At 51.3% G+C, this 19,275-nt stretch overlaps 1 protein-coding gene across 2 annotated transcripts in view; it reads left to right on the top strand.

The window, feature by feature from the left end:
* Positions 1-15,762, top strand: part of CKB (creatine kinase B) — a 107,024-nt gene extending 91,262 nt beyond the window's left edge. The window contains exons 1-8 of one of the 2 annotated variants that reach the window (XM_069638128.1): positions 5,510-5,634; positions 12,221-12,418; positions 13,322-13,476; positions 13,684-13,816; positions 13,900-14,071; positions 14,437-14,560; positions 14,837-15,026; positions 15,400-15,762. In XM_069638128.1, the coding sequence (XP_069494229.1) occupies positions 12,226-12,418; positions 13,322-13,476; positions 13,684-13,816; positions 13,900-14,071; positions 14,437-14,560; positions 14,837-15,026; positions 15,400-15,578 (1,146 nt within the window). In that variant the 5' untranslated portion in view covers positions 5,510-5,634; positions 12,221-12,225 and the 3' untranslated portion in view covers positions 15,579-15,762. Of the gene's footprint in view, positions 1-5,509; positions 5,635-12,220; positions 12,419-13,321; positions 13,477-13,683; positions 13,817-13,899; positions 14,072-14,436; positions 14,561-14,836; positions 15,027-15,399 lie in introns of those variants that run through there. The other variant, XM_069638129.1, reaches the window with a different exon arrangement.
* Positions 15,763-19,275: the final 3,513 nt, after the last annotated feature.

Genomic DNA, 19,275 nt, shown 5'->3' with positions numbered 1-19,275 from the left:
TGACATACTTGGATCATATCCACGTAGTCAACATGAAGATGTAGAAACGGATCTTCGGGTCTGGGGATTGTTCCTCTTACAACTCTTAATGTGTGCCCAGCAGTGAACTGCTGGCACGTTAAACAATTGCTAATAAAATTTGCAACCTGTGCATTTAGGTCGGGACAGAGCCACGATTCTCCAATGCGTGCTGCAATTACCTTTCCCTGTGTGCGTGGGATGATGCAGTTGTGTTAGTGCTGTTTTTAATAATGCAAGTGGCATCACTACCTTCCCTGTATTATTTTGTCGCCATAGACCGTCAGTAGCGGACATTGAACAACCTCTTTTTACCCAGAGTTCCTTTTCATCCATTGGTGCAGCTGCCTGTAGCTCCATTATCTGAATTTCTGGTAGGTAATTGTATCCCTCTTTCAGTAGCATATGTCTCACCCCTCTCCTTTCTTTTTGCTTCTCTTTTAAATCCCACATTTCTCCAAAATATGATGCAATTTTTGCGTAATAGTCTGCTGCTTCACTCCCCTTAGAGATGGGGTCTTCCCCATTAGTATGGATTTGGCACTTTACTAATGCTAGTTCCAATGGATATGTTATCACTTCAATTAGTTCCCCTAACAGTAATGCATGATGTACTGGTGTTCCATCTGCTCTCCTGAACCCCCTTCTCAGCCATCTTGCTAGCCCTGAATGTACTGTTGATGTTACATAGGCGCTATCTGTTTATATTGTCACTCTTTTCCCTTCACATTTTTGTACAGCTAATATTAGGGCCACTAATTCTGCTGCTTGCGCTGAATACTGGGGAGGTAGTTGTATACTCGTCACTACTTTGCTCGTCCAGTCTTCCCTCAATCTAACCACAGCTGCTCCTGTTCTCCTGATACCATCACTTTGATCGATTGTTGAGGACCCATCAATATACAGTACCCCCCCACCCCCAAGCGCTTCGTCCTCTACCTTCCGTTTTTCAGTGTAAAACTGTATACTTTGAGTGCCGTCATGAGCCCATACTCCAGGTTGGTGGACATCTGCCAAAAATAGCAAAAATTGTGCTGGATTTACATTTTTACACCTCACTATCTTTAATTCTGGCTTTGATAGTATAATTTCATACCCAGTTGCTCTTTGTGTTGTCAGAGTGCTTTTTGGCTTGCGCAGGATCGCAAAGAGGGCATGTTCCACATGAAGGGTGGTGAGGCACCCCATAGTTATTAATGAAGCCTTCTCTACTGAGAAAACTGCAGCAGCCAAGTGTTGTTCGCACAAAAGGTGTCCTTTCATTACCGGATCTAATTGTCCACTGTAATAAGCAATTGGCTTATGGCCCATACTTGTTTTCTGTGTCAGTACTGCTTTCATAACCACGCCGTCGTAGTGTGAAAACAGGAAGATTTTATTTTTGTAATCTGGGGTCCCTAGAACTGAAGCTGTGGATATCGCCTCTTTCAGTTCATTGAATGCCTCTGTCATTTCCCTTGTCAGTTTCACGGCGGCGTATGCGTCAAAGCTATCGGCCAATACCGATATCACCGCCGTGAAACTGACGCGTAGGGAAACTACCGCTAAAAGTCTGTGGACACTGAAACCACCGCCACCCTTAGGCGATAAGTGACCCCTGTGGACCGCACCTGCTGGATTGAAACCAAGACGCAGAGGCCACAACAATCACGTTGTATGTGCACTTTAATGCAGCTGTGCAAGCGTGTTGAAGATAGTTAGGCGGTGATCTGTCGTCGTACATACACGACAATATTACAGTCTACCATTAAAAGTACAGAATGAATCACTGAGGCAAAATGGTGACGCCGAATTACGTATTTAGACTCCCACATGTAGAAAGAAGCTACGCGAGTAGCAGGCAGTATATGGTGATCACATTACTGACTGTTTTTCTGAAAAATTAACAGCATCCTGAAGAAGGGGATAGACCACACATTCCATATCAAGATATGTCAATCGTGGTGTTTGTCTCTCTCCTGAAAAACAAATTGGTGTAGACGTGTCATGATATTAGAAAGGATGTCATGTTTTCTAAAAATCACCCTGATACTAACATCACAATTGCCAGAATAGACAATATCAGAGTCTGACTCCTTAAATTAGGTGTTTGTAGTACACCATAGAAAAATGTACAAGACTGAGATCTTGACCAAAATTTTCGAACATGTCGAGAGAACGCTGATTTACCATTATTTTTGTATCTGTGTTGTGTTTTTTTTTAGCAAGATAATTGTTATATGAGTTTGACAGATGGTCATTTTTAACAATTTAAAAATATATTAAAAATTGTTCTTTTGCTAATACCTATGTTCATGTGATTCATGCAGTTAAGTGTTTATAATAATCACTTACAAGAATCCCCATCTCTCTGACAGTGTGTTGGGAAGTTGGGTAGCAAAAGGTATATCTTTGATTGTGTTTATTGTATACTCCTCACATACCCTTGCTCCCTTACCAAAAAAAGGAAATACGTGATTGTGCTCAATCCACTTACCATCTCATTATGTCATGTGCCATTATGTTTACAGGGGCTTGTTTGGAGTAAAGTAGAGGTAAAGATAAGTTGTGATCGTCTATGGATAAGGAGATGTTATCAATAAAGGAAACCACTTCTCGAGCCCCAGAGAATCCTTGAGTGTTCATGGCATCGCCCGACACCGCAAATGTCCCTTCTCGGATATATGACATAGTCGCCCCAGTGTCAACAAGAAAGGAAAAAGTTTTGTCACCTATCGCCACCCTTATGCGAGGTTCCTCCGCAGGATTGGGTGTGACCGACAGGATGGGACACAAAATGTTTGTCTATGGGCTGTCCTATTGTGGGTATAACAATAATCCATTACCCGTGTAGGGATTGTGCCCCACTAAGGTCACCCCTCCCATCCTTTTCACTGGTATGGTTGCCAGTGTGTCCATGGGTTCTGGTGAGCGGTCCTGTAACTGCGTTAGCTGTTGGGCTGCTTGCAAATGTGGTGGTAGTGGTGCTGTCATTTGTGGCGCTGTAGATTGGTGTATCGCCATTGGTTGTGTAGTTAATGCAGCCTGAGGCTGTGTCCGTGCAGGGGGTGGCATTTGCTGTTGTATGTTCTGTATCTGTCCTTGTTGCTGCATGTCTTGGGGATAATACACGTCCTGCCCTCCTTGATAGCCTTGTTCCCCCCACCCTTGTTGCATCCCCCTGTGTCTGCAGGTACGGGAGATGTGACCTACCTGCCCGCAGGTCCAGCACTGGGGTGGCTCCCTTGCTTGCTATGGGACATTTGCTGTGTGTATCCCCTAAACCCCCCAAGGGTTGGTGTGACTGTGGACCGAAACCTTGTCCTCGTTGGAACCCTCCCCAGCCACGATAATTTTGTTGGTGTCCGCCCCTTCCCATGTATCCTCCTCACATGGGAGGTGCGCATTGTTGAATGGCGCTGTATTGTGGCTGCTGTTGATACTGGAGTTGAGGCTGGGACATTGCTGTTTGCGTCTGTGGACCGGGGCTTGTTGTTAATGCTCCTTCTAGTGCATATTTCGACAATTTCTTTTGGACCAATTTTGTTTCATCTGCCTTCCTCTCCTCTGCCTTTTGTTTTACCTTTTCCTGCCATAGCCTGCAATGGTGTACTATAGTGAGTTGTATTTCCGGCCAAGCCTTTGCTTCCATTGCTACCAATTTTTTCAAATTCTAATTCTTGGACCAGAAGAGTACATTTTTTCGATCCTCAGAGTGGTTTGCAGGGACCACCTGTGAAGGATAGGGATGAACGGTTTGTGGTCAGTAAGGAACTTGAATTTCTGGCCAGAGAGGTACAGATGGAAGTGCTGACGGTTCCATGTCATTTCATCGCAGGATGTTTTTTCGCAGGGTTTTTTACTGCGATTTTTTTAATGAAAAAACCCATCAAATTTTTTTTTATTATTTTTAGGGGGGCCCCCGATCACCCTCATTTTCTTTAATTTGTATGTATTCCCAAACACCCACACCCCATATATATAATTTACTAATCCCCCCCTAAAAAAATAATGGGTTTTTTCAAAAAAAAAAATTTGCGGCAAAAAACCCAGCAAACAAACATCCCTCGATGAAAGGACATTGTACTGTGCTGACAACCACACACCATAGCAATCGCTTCTTTCTCGATCTGAGAATACCATGTTTCGGGTGGCGTCAGTGCTCGTCTCCCAATGGCCCGGGAATTACCTTGCCTGAGGGCATGTTTGTGTCACCCTGATCCCAAGCCTGTGGGGGCTCGTGTCCACAGCCATCTTGGTGTTGAGTTTGGGTCAAAATAGGCCACTGTGGTGCCTTACCCCAACATGCTCTTCATGTCCTTAAAGGCTTTTCCTTAAGTCACACCCAACCCCTAGGGCCACAACTATGGTATGCTCTGAGCGTTTCCAAGATTGTAGACAGTTTGGGAATGAGTATTCCAGAATACGTAATCATGCCCATGAAGACTGGATCTCGGATTGCTTCTATGGGGTGAGGGCCGCCTTTCTGTCCCTGACCTTTTGTCGGGTCGATGGAGACTCCATCTTTTTGAAGTATACATCCCAAGAATTTGAGTCTGTCCTTGAGTAATTCTAATGTGTTTTTGTTAAGCATGAGGCTAATGCCTGGGTCACTGTGGACCACTTTGTTATGGTGCCTTGGTCTATTTTATGCTTTGGTCCGCCCCTGCGTAGTGCTCGGAGTCATGAGATCCAACATATTTATGTGTGGTCAAAATTCTTTGGTGGCCCCTGTGCTTTTATAAGTTAATGGCATTTGGCGGGCCCTAGGCCTATACATATCTCTTCACATTTCAGGGTCTCCGGTTTTGTGGGGGGGCTTTATGGGGCCAAAGCGGCCTATAAGCATCACTTCACATTTGAGGGTCTCCGGTTTTGTGGGGGAGCTTTATGGGGTCAAAGCGGCCTATAAGCATCCTTTCACATTTGAGGGTCTCCGGTTTTGTGGGAGAGCTTTATGGGGCCAAAGCGCATATAAGCATCCTTTCACATTTGAGGGTCTCCGGTTTTGTGGGGGAGCTTTATGGGGCCAAAGCAGCCTATAAGCATCCCTTCACATGTTTTGTGGCGGAGCCTTATGAGGGCCATGGCCTAGGTGTTCTCTGAGGGTCTCTCGGTTATTAAGCGGGAAAATGGCTGCACCTGAGGCCACAAGGCGCCATCTGCCCGCCCTCGACTCGCAGCGGCGCGCACCGTCCCGCGGGGCGAGGCCGGCTCCAGGGCCGCCGCTGACAAACCGACGACGGCCCCCGCGCAGCCGTTAAGGTCACTAACCGGCGGGCTTTACCCGCCAAGAGCGCGTGAAGGTCGCGCCGCGCCGCGTGCGCGCCGAGCAGGACACGCGTCGACGCCACCGCCCTCCTCTCTCTCCCCCTCGAAATGTCCGGCGCTCACAAAATGGCCGCGCCTCCGAGGCGAGCGCGAGCCCCCCCCCCTCCCGCCCCATCGGGTCACAGCCGCTCCTCCTCCAATGGAATGAATGGAGCCCGGCGGGCGGCCAATGGGAGCGCGGCGCGCGCGCCGTACATAAGCGGGCGGCGGCCGCGAGCAGGCACCACTTCACGGAGGCAGCCGAGGTGGACACAGGGGCTCCCGCGGGGAATCGGCGCATATACTGCCTGCCTACCTAAGAGCTCGGTGAGTCCGTGGCTGCGCTTATGGGCATTATCTGGAGTTACCACCTTCTTTCATGGCGGTTAAGTGCGTGGTCCGGCGTTGCCGGTTGTAAACGGCGGGATCGCGGTTTAAGCGCCTTAATTATAATCAATTAATCTCCCTAAGGCGCGTGCTGGGAGTCAAGGGCATGGCCTTTTAATTAAGTCGCCCCAGGCCTGTCCTATTCGGCATCCCAAAGAGGCGCAGTGTCTATTCTAGGGCCCCGGCCAGGGACTGGCTCAGAGCATCCTGCGCCATGGGGGCTCAGTGATTAATTCTATAACGGTTTATTTACTCCCCACCCCCTTCTATTGTCCCACTTCTATTGTTATGAGACGTAATGTCCCATTTACAGACCCCCCCCCCCCCCGCCGCCGTCTGCCAGTTGTGGAGTTTCTGTTATGGGATTTTTTGTATAGCGCCTCCTGCCATTTGTAATGGGGTTGTAGCGCTATAGGAAGCATGCCGGGATAATTCCAGGTTCGCAATAGCATCTGAGCCCGGGCGTCGTCCTTGGGGCTCCCCCCCCCCCCATGGATTTCGTCTACATTCGTGGCAACTATAACTATTGCTATAACGGTGGCTTTACCATGGTGGGGCTTCATGCCTATGTGTGTGTATATGTATATGTGTATATATATATAAATGAACGGGACCCCAACCCTCCCAATATGCGAGGTGCAAGCCTTTAAAGGTCACCCCCTGTTGCTGAAGCATGCCCGCCCTGTTTTTGTGCATTGGTGTGCCTTCTGCAGGATGGCAGCATTGAAGGCATCTGGCACTGGGAGGGGGCAGAGATTGCAAGGCAGCCTGCATGCTCTGTGCAGTGAGCTGCTGTGTGCCTTCTGCAGGATGGCAGCATTGAAGGCATCTGGCACTGGGAGGGGGCAGAGATTGCAAGGCAGCCTGCATGCTCTGTGCAGTGAGCTGCTGTGTGCCTTCTCCAGGATGGCAGCATTGAAGGCATCTGGCACTGGGAGGGGGCAGAGATTGCAAGGCAGCCTGCATGCTCTGTGCAGTGAGCTGCTGTGTGCCTTCTCCAGGATGGCAGCATTGAAGGCATCTGGCACTGGGAGGGGGCAGAGATTGCAAGGCAGCCTGCATGCTCTGTGCAGTGAGCTGCTGTGTGCCTTCTCCAGGATGGCAGCATTGAAGGCATCTGGCACTGGGAGGGGGCAGAGATTGCAAGGCAGCCTGCATGCTCTGTGCAGTGAGCTGCTGTGTGCGTGCCTTCTCCAGGATGGCAGCATTGAAGGCATCGGACACTGGGAGGGGGCAGAGATTGCAGGGCAGTCTGTGTCTGCATGCTCTGTGCAGTGAGCTGCTGTGTGTGTGTGTGTGTACGCCTTCTCCCGGACACAGGGAGAGGGCAGCGATTGCACGGCATCTTGCATGCTCTGTGCAGTGAGCTGCTGTGTGCCTTCTCCAGGATGGCAGCATTGAAGGCATCTGGGAGTGGGCAGAGATTGCAAGGCAGCCTGTGTCTGCATGCTCTGTGCAGTGAGCTGCTGTCTGCCTTGATTCTCTCTCGCAGAGCGTTTTCATTCCCGCCTGCGCCGGGGTTCAGCTGGAGGGACCAGATCTGCATGTGACCTCACTGGTGCAGACCGGGGAGGGCAGCCTGCTGCAACGCCCGGGCACGTGCCATGCATGCAGAGCAGCAGTGGCGCTGCATGCATGCTGCCTGGGACCAGGGCACTTGAAGTTTGTGCTCGGGGTGTCGAGTTGGAAGTGGCTGGAATGTTCTTCCATGCCAGAGATCCCGATGGTTAAAATGCAGGTTTGTATTCGGCATCTGGGAGGGGGTGGGGGTGCGCTGTACTCTCCATCCTGAGCAGCTGCTTCCTATTAAACCACAATCTGCGTGCATTCCTTCCCGATTGCACAAGGCGTGGAGGCGCTTTGCACGGGGCTAGATTACGCTGCCTGCCCTGTCCTGGGCGGATGGACAGGCCCCTGATCTCTAGCCCCTCCCTCCCCAGGACTACCTTTACAGAGCTTGCTTCGGCGATGGTCCGGGCACACTAATGCTGCATGTCGCAGCTTGAGCCCTGATGCACGTGACGACCTCACTGCGTCCCTGCAGAGCCCGGCTCTGGCGTGCTATGAGGCATTGGAGGTACCCGCCTCTACAGGGGGCAGGCTGGTGTTCTTGCAATACTCGTTGGAGCTCTGATAAAGTTAATCACCTTCTTGCGCCCTTCCCTATCCACAGCTGCAGAGCCCAGCACTGTGTGAGGCACCTGCCTCCCCAGGGGTGGACTGGCCTATAGGGAACTCTAGAGATTTCCCGGTCGGCCTCTGCACCCTGGGCCTCTTTTGTGTAAGATTTCCAAATTTTCTCATAGGAAAAGCACTGGGCTGGCTGAAAATGTGCCACATGGGGCCACTTTGAAAAGTATTTCCAGGGCCTCTTTTAGTTCCCAGTACACTCCTGGGGTAGACTGACCTCGTTGGGGCTGTGATGCACATGGCAAGCTCGCACCTCCCTGCGTCCATCACTGTCCACAGCTGCAGAGCCCAGCACTGGGGTATGAGGCCGTGTGGGGCACCTGCCTCCCCCGGGGGTAGACTGACCTCGTTGGGGCTGTGCTGCACATGGCAAGCTCGCACCTCCCTGCGTCCTTCACTATCCACAGCTGCAAAGCCCAGCACTGGGGGTGTGGGGCACCTGCCTCCCCAGGGGGTAGACTGACCTCGTTGGGGCTGTGCTGCACATGGCAAGCTCGCACCTCCCTGCGTCCTTCACTATCCACAGCTGCAGAGCCCAGCACTGGGGGTGTGGGGCACCTGCCTCCCCCAGGGGGTAGACTGACCTCGTTGGGGCTGTGATGCCCTTCACTATCCACAGCTGCAGAGCCCAGCACTGGGGGTGTGGGGCACCTGCCTCCCCCAGGGGGTAGACTGACCTCGTTGGGGCTGTGATGCCCTTCACTATCCACAGCTGCAGAGCCCAGCACTGGGGGTGTGGGGCACCTGCCACCCCCAGGGGGTAGACTGACCTCGTTGGGGCTGTGATGCCCTTCACTATCCACAGCTGCAGAGCCCAGCACTGGGGTGTGAGGCTGTGTGGGGCACCTGCCTCCCCAGGGGGTAGACTGACCTCGTTGGCCATGTGATGCCCAGCACTGGGGTATGAGGCCGTGTGGGGCACCTGCCTCCCCTGGGGGTAGACTGACCTCGTTGGCCATGTGATGCCCTTCACTACCCACAGCTGCAGAGACCAGCACTGGGGTATGAGGCCGTGTGGGGCACCTGCCTCCCCAGGGGGGTAGACTGACCTCGTTGGGGCTGTGATGCCCTTCACTATCCACAGCTGCAGATCCCAGCACTGGGGGTGTGGGGCACCTGCCTCCCCAGGGGGTAGACTGACCTCGTTGGGGCTGTGCTGCACATGGCAAGCTCGCACCTCCCTGCGTCCTTCACGGTCCACAGCTGCAGAGCCCAGCACTGGGGTATGAGGCCGTGTGGGGCACCTGCCTCCCTAGGGGGTAGACTGACCTCGTTGGGGCTGTGATGCACATGGCAAGCTAGCACCTCCCTGCGTCCTTCACTATCCACAGCTGCAGAGGTCAGTCGGCACTGGGGCTAGGAAGCACTGCCGGCCTTGTACCCTTGGGATCTTGATGGAAGGGGTCCCAGAAGTACATCTGCAGGGCCCCTTTCTCCGAGAGATTAAGCCCCCCCTTATTTGTGCAGCCTTGCCAGGTATATGAAGGACCCGGTTTTAATTAGTTGGGGGGGGGGGGGGAGCGGTTATACTGGTTTTCTCAGCTGATCGTGTTCACATATTGGAATTCCTTTCCCTACTGCAACTATTGGACACGGGCTCCAATGCACGGGTGCCCACTCCTGGCTGGGCTGCAAGGCACGGGCTGCAAGGCACTGGTTCCCATCTCCGTTCAGGCTTGGTTGCCAAGCATGGGTGCTCGCCAGCATGTGGCGAGCGGAGTGGTTCTGGGGGGTGTGGAGGGGGGGGCGCGTGTGCAGTGTTTGGGCAGCTTGCACTTCCCCTTAGCACCCTAGACAGCTGTGACGCCCGAGAACCTGGCCTTTTCTTTGCCTTGAAGGTGGGGGTTTTTCTTGCTGTATTATTGCAAACCCTTGGTTTTCCTGGGTCCCCCACAGGCCAGCTTTCTGCAGGCCCCAGGGCCTTTGCTGGCGACTCCCGCAAGTGCTTCGATTCTTGCATTGTGGTGGTCATCTCGGTGGCTACTGGTGCCTGGCACAGGACCACCCCTGAGCTGTTGGCACCCAAGCAATTCTCGGACCCACTGTTAACATTCCTGTGCGGAGGCTGATGCTGGTGGGTGGAGGGGCAGCTCCTGGCCCCCCGGTGCTGAAGGAGCTGGTGTCCTGGAATGCATGGAGTGGTCTCCGCCCTGCACCTAACCTGGCCCTCGATGCCGTGCTGCAGTGATCCGCCTGGTCGCCATGGACCCAGGAGGGTGATGCTGCACGGATACTGCAGCGCAGCAAGAGCGCCCTCCGGCGATCACGGCTAGCACTGCAGCCTCAGAGCTGTACCCCTCTCCCTTATCAGAGCGAGAAGCTACCCCTGTCGCTTTCCTAACACTACTCTCCTGTAGTGGGCTTGGGAATTCACCCTCACTTGCACTGTCCCTCAAGGCTTTCATATGGGGCCAGCATGATGCAAGCCCCCGCACTGCCTCGTGACGGTTTTCCCTCCGGGCTGCTCGAACACTTTCTCTGTCTCATCAGGATTCTGGCGGCATCGGCCAGAGCAAATGGCATTACTGCTACTCGATCCAACACTATTGTTGCTGCATCACGAGTAGGGTTACTGCGGTAAGTTTACATCCCCCATTGAGTCCATTCGACCCAATGGGTTCTGGGGGGTGCAAAATTGTGCTGGCGGTAATGGCACCAAAAACGGGTAATGGGAGCATGTTTACCTCGTGGAAAAAGCTGAAGGTAAAACGCCTACATACCGCCCCACTCATGATTGGGCCAACCCTTAAATGTGGAAGTAATAGGGTTACTCTGCATTTGGGGGCTAAGACCCAACTTGTGATGAGGCCATCTGTATGGTTTGGTGTTGGGGTCTTAATATTGTAATGGTTGAACTTGCTTTTCATACCAGGCCTAGCCATTATTTGCTGAAGTCAGTGCGTCATTGGGATCTCCTCTCACCACCCCAGCCGCAATCCAGAACATTCCAGGGTTTGTCCTTCATTGCTTCTGGTCATCCTGGCACCTGGCCTTCAGCACTTGGCTGCACGGATAACACCCACGTTCAGTAGTGGCCCAGCTCCATGTTGTGCATTACCTCTATGTAATTGGGAGTGTTTAATTTTTTGTGTTGTCCAGCTCGCGTGTTTATTTTTTCATATATGCGTGAGAAATATGGACTCCCGCATTCTCCAATAGTAAAAGCCCCTGGCCAGATTAGGCTGGGTGTGGTGGAACAGACTGTGTGGGCTGGCCAGATTAGGCTGGGTGTGGTGGCCCCTGCTGTATGGGCAGAATAGTAAAAGCCCCTGGCCAGATTAGGCTGGGTGTGGTGGCCCCTGCTGTATGGGCAGAATAGTAAAAGCGGGTGTGGTGGCCCCTGCTGTATGGGCAGAATAGTAAAAGCCCCTGGCCAGATTAGGCTGGGTGTGGTGGAACAGACTGTGTGGGCTGGCCAGATTAGGCTGGGTGTGGTGGCCCCTGCTGTATGGGCAGAATAGTAAAAGCCCCTGTCCAGATTAGGCTGGGTGTGGTGGAACAGACTGTGTGGGCTGGCCAGATTAGGCTGGGTGTGGTGGCCCCTGCTGTATGGGCAGAATAGTAAAAGCCCCTGGCCAGATTAGGCTGGGTGTGGTGGCCCCTGCTGTATGGGCAGAATAGTAAAAGCCCCTGGCCAGATTAGGCTGGGTGTGGTGGCCCCTGCTGTATGGGCAGAATAGTAAAAGCCCCTGGCCAGATTAGGCTGGGTGTGGTGGCCCCTGCTGTATGGGCAGAATAGTAAAAGCCCCTGGCCAGATTAGGCTGGGTGTGGTGGCCCATGCTGTATGGGCAGAATAGTAAAAGCCCCTGGCCAGATTAGACTGGGTGTGGTGGCCCCTGCTGTATGGGCAGAATAGTAAAAGCCCCTGGCCAGATTAGGCTGGGTGTGGTGGCCCCTGCTGGATTAGGCTGGGTGTGGTGGAACAGACTGTGTGGGCAGTTCAGGTGCTGTCGTCGTGGCTTAGGTGCATGCGGTCACCCATTTTAACATAACGCATATTGTAATGGTTATCATACTCCAATAACTATATTGGCTCGGTAGACTACCTGAAGATTTCTGGGCTATTGGCAAGAAGGAACCAAATTCAGCATTGCATTGTTTTCTGCAGGACTCGAGAACTTTCTGCTCGATGCCAAGGGCACGTCCTTCCACTCCCCCCTCTAACCCCATTTAAATAGGCTTTGGTCTTGTAAAGTTGGGACTGGGTTGGCTCATTCATGGTGAGCCCAGGGCGCTTAGTGCTGTGATGCTACACCTGTCTATGTGTCTATGTTCTGCTGTGGGTCCTTACAGCCATGTGAGTGATCTCTGCCCTTTCTCCCCCCCCCCATGCAGAAACCATGCCTTTCGGCAACAGTCACAACGAGAACAAGATGAAGTTCCCCGTGGAGGATGAGTACCCGGACCTGAGTGCCCACAACAATCACATGGCCAAGGTGCTCACCGTGGCCCTGTACGAGCAGCTGAGGGGCCTGAAGACGCCCAGCGGTTGCACTGTCGATGATGTCATTCAGACTGGTGTTGACAATCCAGGTAATGGCCCCATCTGCTGGGCACTGAACAGCGCTGACCCATTCCGGTGATTGGGGAGGGGACCGTGTCTTGGGCTTGTGCCAGGTCTGGGTGGATGCCCCGATGACCCTCTTGGTCAACCCTTGCGCCTTCCTGCACATGCCCCACTAACCTCTAGGTAAAGTCTTGGTGCATGGCACTCACTGCATGCTGGGGGCCCCATCGCATTATGGGCAATGAAGCGGGACTTGTGGGGTTCCTCTCGTAGCTGTGGCACAAGTAAGGGCTTGGAATGGAAGTACTGTTTTGCCCAGGCGAAGAGAGCCTGTTGCACCATTCTCTGCTGGGAGAAGCATTTTTACTAATTTTTGTGTTTAAATACATTTGCGGGTGAACATGTAAACAAAAAAAGCCTGCACTGTGTTTGCACACACCTACTCTATCGGCTGCAGTAAAAAGGTACATGTTTAACTCACGACCGAAGAGTGCCGTTCTGCTGGATCTGCCCATATAATATATAGTAGGGATGTCTGGGAAGGCAGTGGTGGGTCGCATTTACTAGGCTTTCCAGATAAAGCAGGATGGGGTGCAGTGCTGGCGGCCCAGATGTGGCATGCGTGCCCTCTGGCGGAAGGGCTCTGGCAGGCACCCTCGGTATGTGAATGGCAGCTGAGCAGTTGGTGAGCGTGGCCGCAGGCTTGTTGGATGGGGCACCCTGTGGTCTAGACTACTAATAAGGCATCTCGATCTGTCTCCTCTGCGGATTGGTGCGTGGTATGCCTGCTGCGGTATGTGTTCTGCGGGGGGGGGGAGCGGGGGGGCAGTGCGCATGCAGAATGAAATGTTAGTGGATTTAAACCTGCCATGCCCACTGCTACTTCACAAGCGGTGTTTCTGCTCTAATGCTCGTGTACTTTTCCTCAGGGCACCCCTACATTATGACGGTGGGCTGTGTGGCCGGAGACGAAGAGTGCTATGATGTCTTCAGCCCTCTCTTTGATCCCATCATCAAGGACCGACATGGCGGCTACTGCCCCACTGACAAACACAAGACTGATTTGAATCCTGCACACTTGAAGGTAAGGGCTCCGGGGCTCCTTACTTGCCTGACGCACTGGAGCGACTGCAGACAGTCCAGTGCAGGTATTATCGCAACCATGTTTGCAGGACCCTTAACTCTGCCGGGTGTTGGTCCGTCTTTGGTTTCCATGGAACTGCTATTGGCCCGTTTGCAATCTAGTAGGAAATCTGCAGTGGTGACACTTGTCGTCTGGCATCTTTTGTAGGGTGGTGATGACCTGGACCCCACATATGTAATCAGCTCGCGTGTCCGCACTGGCAGAAGTATCCGTGGGTTCTGCTTGCCCCCTCACTGCAGCCGAGGCGAGAGGAGAGCAGTGGAGAAACTTTCCGTGGAAGGTAGTTGCCCCTCCTCCGCTTAACGTTTTTTATCCAGGCTCTTTCTTGAGTTGCCCCTGAGTTTGTTCTGTTGACCTCTTCAGCTTTGGCCAGTCTGGACGGCGACCTTGCAGGGAAGTACTACGCCCTGAAGAACATGACGGAAGAGGAGCAGCAGCAGCTTATCGATGACCACTTCCTCTTTGACAAGCCTGTCTCCCCTCTGCTGCTCGCTTCTGGAATGGCCCGCGATTGGCCGGATGCCAGAGGAATTTGGTGAGTGTCGCCTTGCGGGCCAACTGTAGGATGGTTGGATTGCCCCAATAGTCTCCCTTTCCCGGCCCATAATGTATACTTTCTGGTGCAGTCCTGGTGTCGCACCTGTGGCGCCCCAATGATTGATAGGCCGGTTATCAGAGTTGTCTATATTTTTTGCTGGATTAGCAGGCACAGTATGACAATCAGTGTACAGAAGTGTCACCATGTGGTTTTTAATGCAACAAGTTAACATTCATGTTGTGTGTTGGAAGTGGAGACCAGGCCAAGCACTGCATCTTCTCATTGCATGTTACATACCTAGTACGGGTTGTCTCTGGGTGGATTAAGGCCAGTTTTTTGTAACTTGCATGTTTATTTCCTAGGCACAATGATAACAAAACCTTCCTGGTGTGGCTCAATGAGGAGGATCACTTGAGGGTGATCTCCATGCAGCAAGGCGGGAACATGAGGGAAGTGTTCGAAAGGTTCTGCACTGGTCTCACCAAGGTAAGCTCTTCCTGCTGTGCTGTGTATAAACTGGCTCCACCATTACCCTTGCCTGCCATTTGGGACATGTAGAGTGGTCGAATTATGTGATGGTGGGCTGATGGTGTAACACGTGGGTTGAGTTGCAAGAACCTCCACTAAACCCTAATGGCGCGCGCCGCAGCCCACACATCCCAACCCAGTAGGGTGTGCTGCCTGGACTTTCTTCAGGAAGTCTTTAACGGTGCTGCAGCTTTCTGCGCAATGACTAAACGCCTGTTCATGACTTTGTTTTAGATTGAAAATCTCTTCAAAACGAAAGGCTACCAGTTTATGTGGAACGAGCACCTTGGCTATATCCTCACCTGTCCGTCTAACCTTGGCACTGGCCTCCGTGCTGGTGTTCATGTCAAGCTGCCAAACCTGGGGAAACATGCAAAGTTTGGAGAAATCCTGAAATGTCTCCGACTCCAGAAACGCGGCACAGGTGAGACCCAAAGCAGTTGTTCCCCACTGGCATAGTGCTCTTGAGATCTGGAACAGTGTACTTGGTGGGCATAGTGCTCTTGAGATCTGGAACAGTTTACTTGGTGGGCAATCTGGTGGCCGCCTTGCTGCAGCTTTTGTGCTCGTTGCTATCAGTGGCAGGAATTCAGCCAGCATGTTATATGGGCCATTAGCTACTTGTCTACACCTAGTCCATGCTTGCCTGGTCTTCCTTCATTGTCTATTGGCTTCTGCTACTTCAGGCCATCACATGCTGGGTGATTTCAGAGATGGTGGTTCATGTTTGAGCAGGAGGAGTTGGCAACATCCTTTGACCCCTTACCAGTTGGTCACTAAGTTGTTTTTTATTTCAGGTGGTGTTGACACTGCTGCAGTGGGAGGAGTGTTCGACATTTCCAATGCAGATCGCTTGGGCTTCTCTGAAGTGGAACTGGTACAGATGGTGGTTGATGGAGTTAAGCTGCTGATTGATATGGAAAAGCACTTGGAGAAGGGAGAAAGCATCGATGGCCTCATCCCAGCTCAGAAATGAGCGAATAGCACAACCATTCCATGCTCCTATTTATTGAATTATACAAGCACTCCGAAAAGAGACCTTGAACAAATGCCCACATTAGTAACACCCTAGGGAAGTCTTCCATCCGTCTGTTGCTTAGAGGTTTATTTTTTTGACGGCTGAATTGTCACTGAAAATAAAGTATTGTTTTGGTCTGAAAGGCTTCCCTGGTGGTTTCTTAGGGTGCAAAGCATTTGAATGGCCAGCTTTTGGGTGCTGGCCTGTAGACTTGCAGCTCTGGAGGCTCCTCGCAGGATCATGGTGCTGGAAGATGTTGTGCTGATGTTCTCACCCTAGAGCCACGTGGAATGCTGCAGCCCTCCTGCATCCTTGGGAGCCTTGCTTCACATAGAAAGGGCCTATGTGCAGCCTTTAGGTAGCATGGCCTCTAGATTTCATGCATGTAATGAGCACACTGGCCATGGCAACAACCCATAGGAGGCAGTGGCTGGTTACACTTTGGTGTAGGGTTGCTTGATCTGTTTAAGCATTGCTACTTTAGTTCTGAGTGCTGGGCTATTATTGGAAAGGGGAGGAGGGTACTGGTTGCATTTCACCCTGACTTGAATCTGTGCTTGTGGTGACCACTTGGCCATAAGGTAGGTCCAAAGTCTATGCCAGATTCCGCAGAATGGAGCCTTCTGGACTTGCTTACGGTCACCGTCTTGGTTTGGCATGGATAGAACATTGAGCTCTTGGTGCTGTTCCGAGGAGCTTAGTGACACGGGCATGCAGATTTTCATTGTAGCCTGTTGGTTGCTGCATCAATGCTGTCTGTAAGCAGTTGCCCTGTCATTGCACAACTATTTGCTGGTCAGTCAATCCGGGTTTTTCCAGTTGGATGTTTTCCTTGGTACTTTATCACTACTCGGGCACTTTCTGTGTGTACTCGGTGAACATCTACAGGCCATAACAAGGAAGGACTTCCTCCTTATGCTCTACTAAACACCTGTGAGGCTTTGTCTAATTACACCTGCATAAAGATGTGGCACAAGAGGAGTTTCTGTCGTCTTTCAGCCCGATGCTTGGGGTACATCTCACTATTGCAGTTTTAGACTGAATGTAACTGCTCTGTAATACCCCCCTCCGAGATCGAGACTAATTGTGAGTCTTCTCATTGGCCGGCCCGTGATCCAATGGCAAGAATTGCCTGACCAGGCTTGCAGCACTAGAATTAAAAGCTGGGCTTGCGTTGCCTACGGTGCTCTGCTGTAGCAGTTGGCCCATCATGGCTAAATCTTCCCTTCGCCCCCCCCCCCCCTCCCTTTGCTGGGAATTGCAATTCTGTTCAATATGGTGAACCTCTTTGTATGCTTTTACTACACTAATCCAAGACCACCCCACTGTTCATTGCACGGAGCGTACCGTTTACAGGGTGACTGCACTGGATTGGGCGTCTGCTACTAAACGAGTGGGGTGCAGTTTATAATGACTTGTTATGTTGGGATAATGCCCTAGAGCTCTTGCCCCAATTCTGCAGGCGATGACTGAGCCACGGACAGAGCTTCTGAAAAGGGCTGCCATGTAGGCTGGTGCTAGTACAGATTACCACGTGTACCTTTTTTCCTTGGTTTCACTAACAAAATTGTGCCCCAGTAACGTGCATGTTCCAAGTGACGGTGGTGGCCATTGGATGCCATGGACGGTTTATACGGCCTAAGAAAAGCCACTGTCATAAGTGGCTTGTAGTAAACCACTCGGATACTGGGGTTGTCCCCTGCAATGCTAACCACATTGGATTTAGTTCCCCGGAGGATCTATAAGTTGCCAATAAACGTGGTTTGCATGGGACTTTAGTTTGCTTGGTTGGGTATTCTGGATGGCATCCATTAACTGAAGAGCTTACTGTATTCCCCTGGCGGTGTTCTCCAGAGCCTAGGCCATTTCTTGGTGGGAGAGCAGCATCGATTTGCTATAATCTCACGATAAACCAGTTCCCTTTTGTTCTCAGGGGCCCCAAAGAGTGGGCTGGGGACCCATAAACGGATCAGGTTTTTTTGGGGCTTCTGTGTCTTGCGTAAGACCCACCATAACCAATTTGGGCCCAACTGTAATTTTTTTTTTTTTTGGGGTGGACGGATACTACCGGATGTGAACTGGTGATGACAATCCATTGATGCTGCTTGGTGTGGTGGGGAAGGACTGGAATGGGATTCTGCTAATCCTACACCTAGCCACTGTCCTAATTCACAATCTTCCCCAGCAAGAATATCAGTCATGTCTGTCCCTGTGCATGGTGGGAGCAGGCAGCAGAATTTGAATACATCCCTGCATGTAGATCAAACGCTGTGTGCCATCTGTTTGCTGATTAGCATGACCAGTGTTCTGCGCTTGTTGCCAAGCATTTTCCAATATTGTGTCCTTGTATGGCTCATGAGGAAATTGATCCAAGTCTAGAATTTACTTTCTTTTAGTATCGGCAATGTCCTAACTTTCTTTTTCCTCAACTTGCACGGATCCATACACTGCAAGCTGCCTAAACCGTGTTTGCCTTTTGACTTCTCAGCTACTCCAGTTTTGCAACATGTCATAGCTCCGGGTTCTACTACTTTAGGTCCAATTCCAGCATTTGGTTCGTTATTGGAAAATCTGGTTATCTAAAAGCTAGTCTCCGGGAAGCCCCCTCCCCACCCAATTTTCCATTGACCATCTGACTTCCCCCTTTGCCTAATACAACCCCACAGTTCATTGTGAACAAAGTTTGAATGCAGTACCTCTGGGAACACAACTGACTACAGGTATAGGCAACCCAACCTTTGGTATAAGCTTGTACTACAGTTTTGGTAGCATGTTGAGCAGCCAGGCTTATCTCAAAAGGGGAAATGTGAGCTGTAGTGGAGTTAAACAAAGATTCAGTTAGATGTATTCAAAAACTCTTACAAGGTTTCATGCATAAACATTATCTGTCAGTTATAAAGCCTTTTTTCGGAAGGGAACAATATACTAGTAACGCACTTCAATACTGTACACTTTAAGTTTCTGAACCAGTGAAGACCCTTTTGGGATGGCCCACAGACACAACCTACACCCACGGGTGATTTCAATGACTAGGGTGCTGGGGGCATTAATATCTTTCTGGTGACTTTTAGAAATTGGAGGCAAAGGTTATTGGAACACGAGATCACAAATATTCTGTAGGCAAACACTTTTAGATCCCCCAAGAAGTCGTACAATTTAATAGGCTAAGCCAAAGTCAATGGGCAAAAGTCTTGTATAGGATGAAGCACTTCTGGTAAGTAAACAAAAAAGTCTTTGCACAAGTTCTTAGTCTTTGATGCAAAGAATCAAATGTAGGACCACAAGCTGATTAGGCTTGTGAGATGTAGAAGTTTCAAAAAACTCTACAGTAAGGTAAATTCTCTTTAGCTTGATTTACAGTCCCTTGGAAATGAAGAAAAGATGCAGCTGATGACTCTTTTCCTGTGCACATCTCACTGTTCCTGGGCCTCTGTCGTGGGGACAAGAGGGAGGACGTCGGGACTCCTGCAATGCACTGGGACGGTCAAAACTGACAACCGGCAAACCTAACTTTCAGTGGCTGTTTTATCATGTTTCAGCTCCGCGTCTACTGCAAATGGCAACACCACGGTTCCTGGCTGTTGAGGTGGGCTTTCCTTGATTCTGGGGTGCCGCACTCTGAAGGGGCTCAGGCTTGGTCAGTCCTGCTTCTTGG

Source organism: Ambystoma mexicanum, chromosome 14, assembly GCF_040938575.1.
Source record: "Ambystoma mexicanum isolate Mex_15411 chromosome 14, UKY_AmexF1_1, whole genome shotgun sequence".
Lineage (NCBI taxonomy): Eukaryota > Metazoa > Chordata > Amphibia > Caudata > Ambystomatidae > Ambystoma > Ambystoma mexicanum.
Note: the sequence above shows the minus strand (reverse complement) of the source record. Positions and strands in the feature narration are given on the sequence as shown.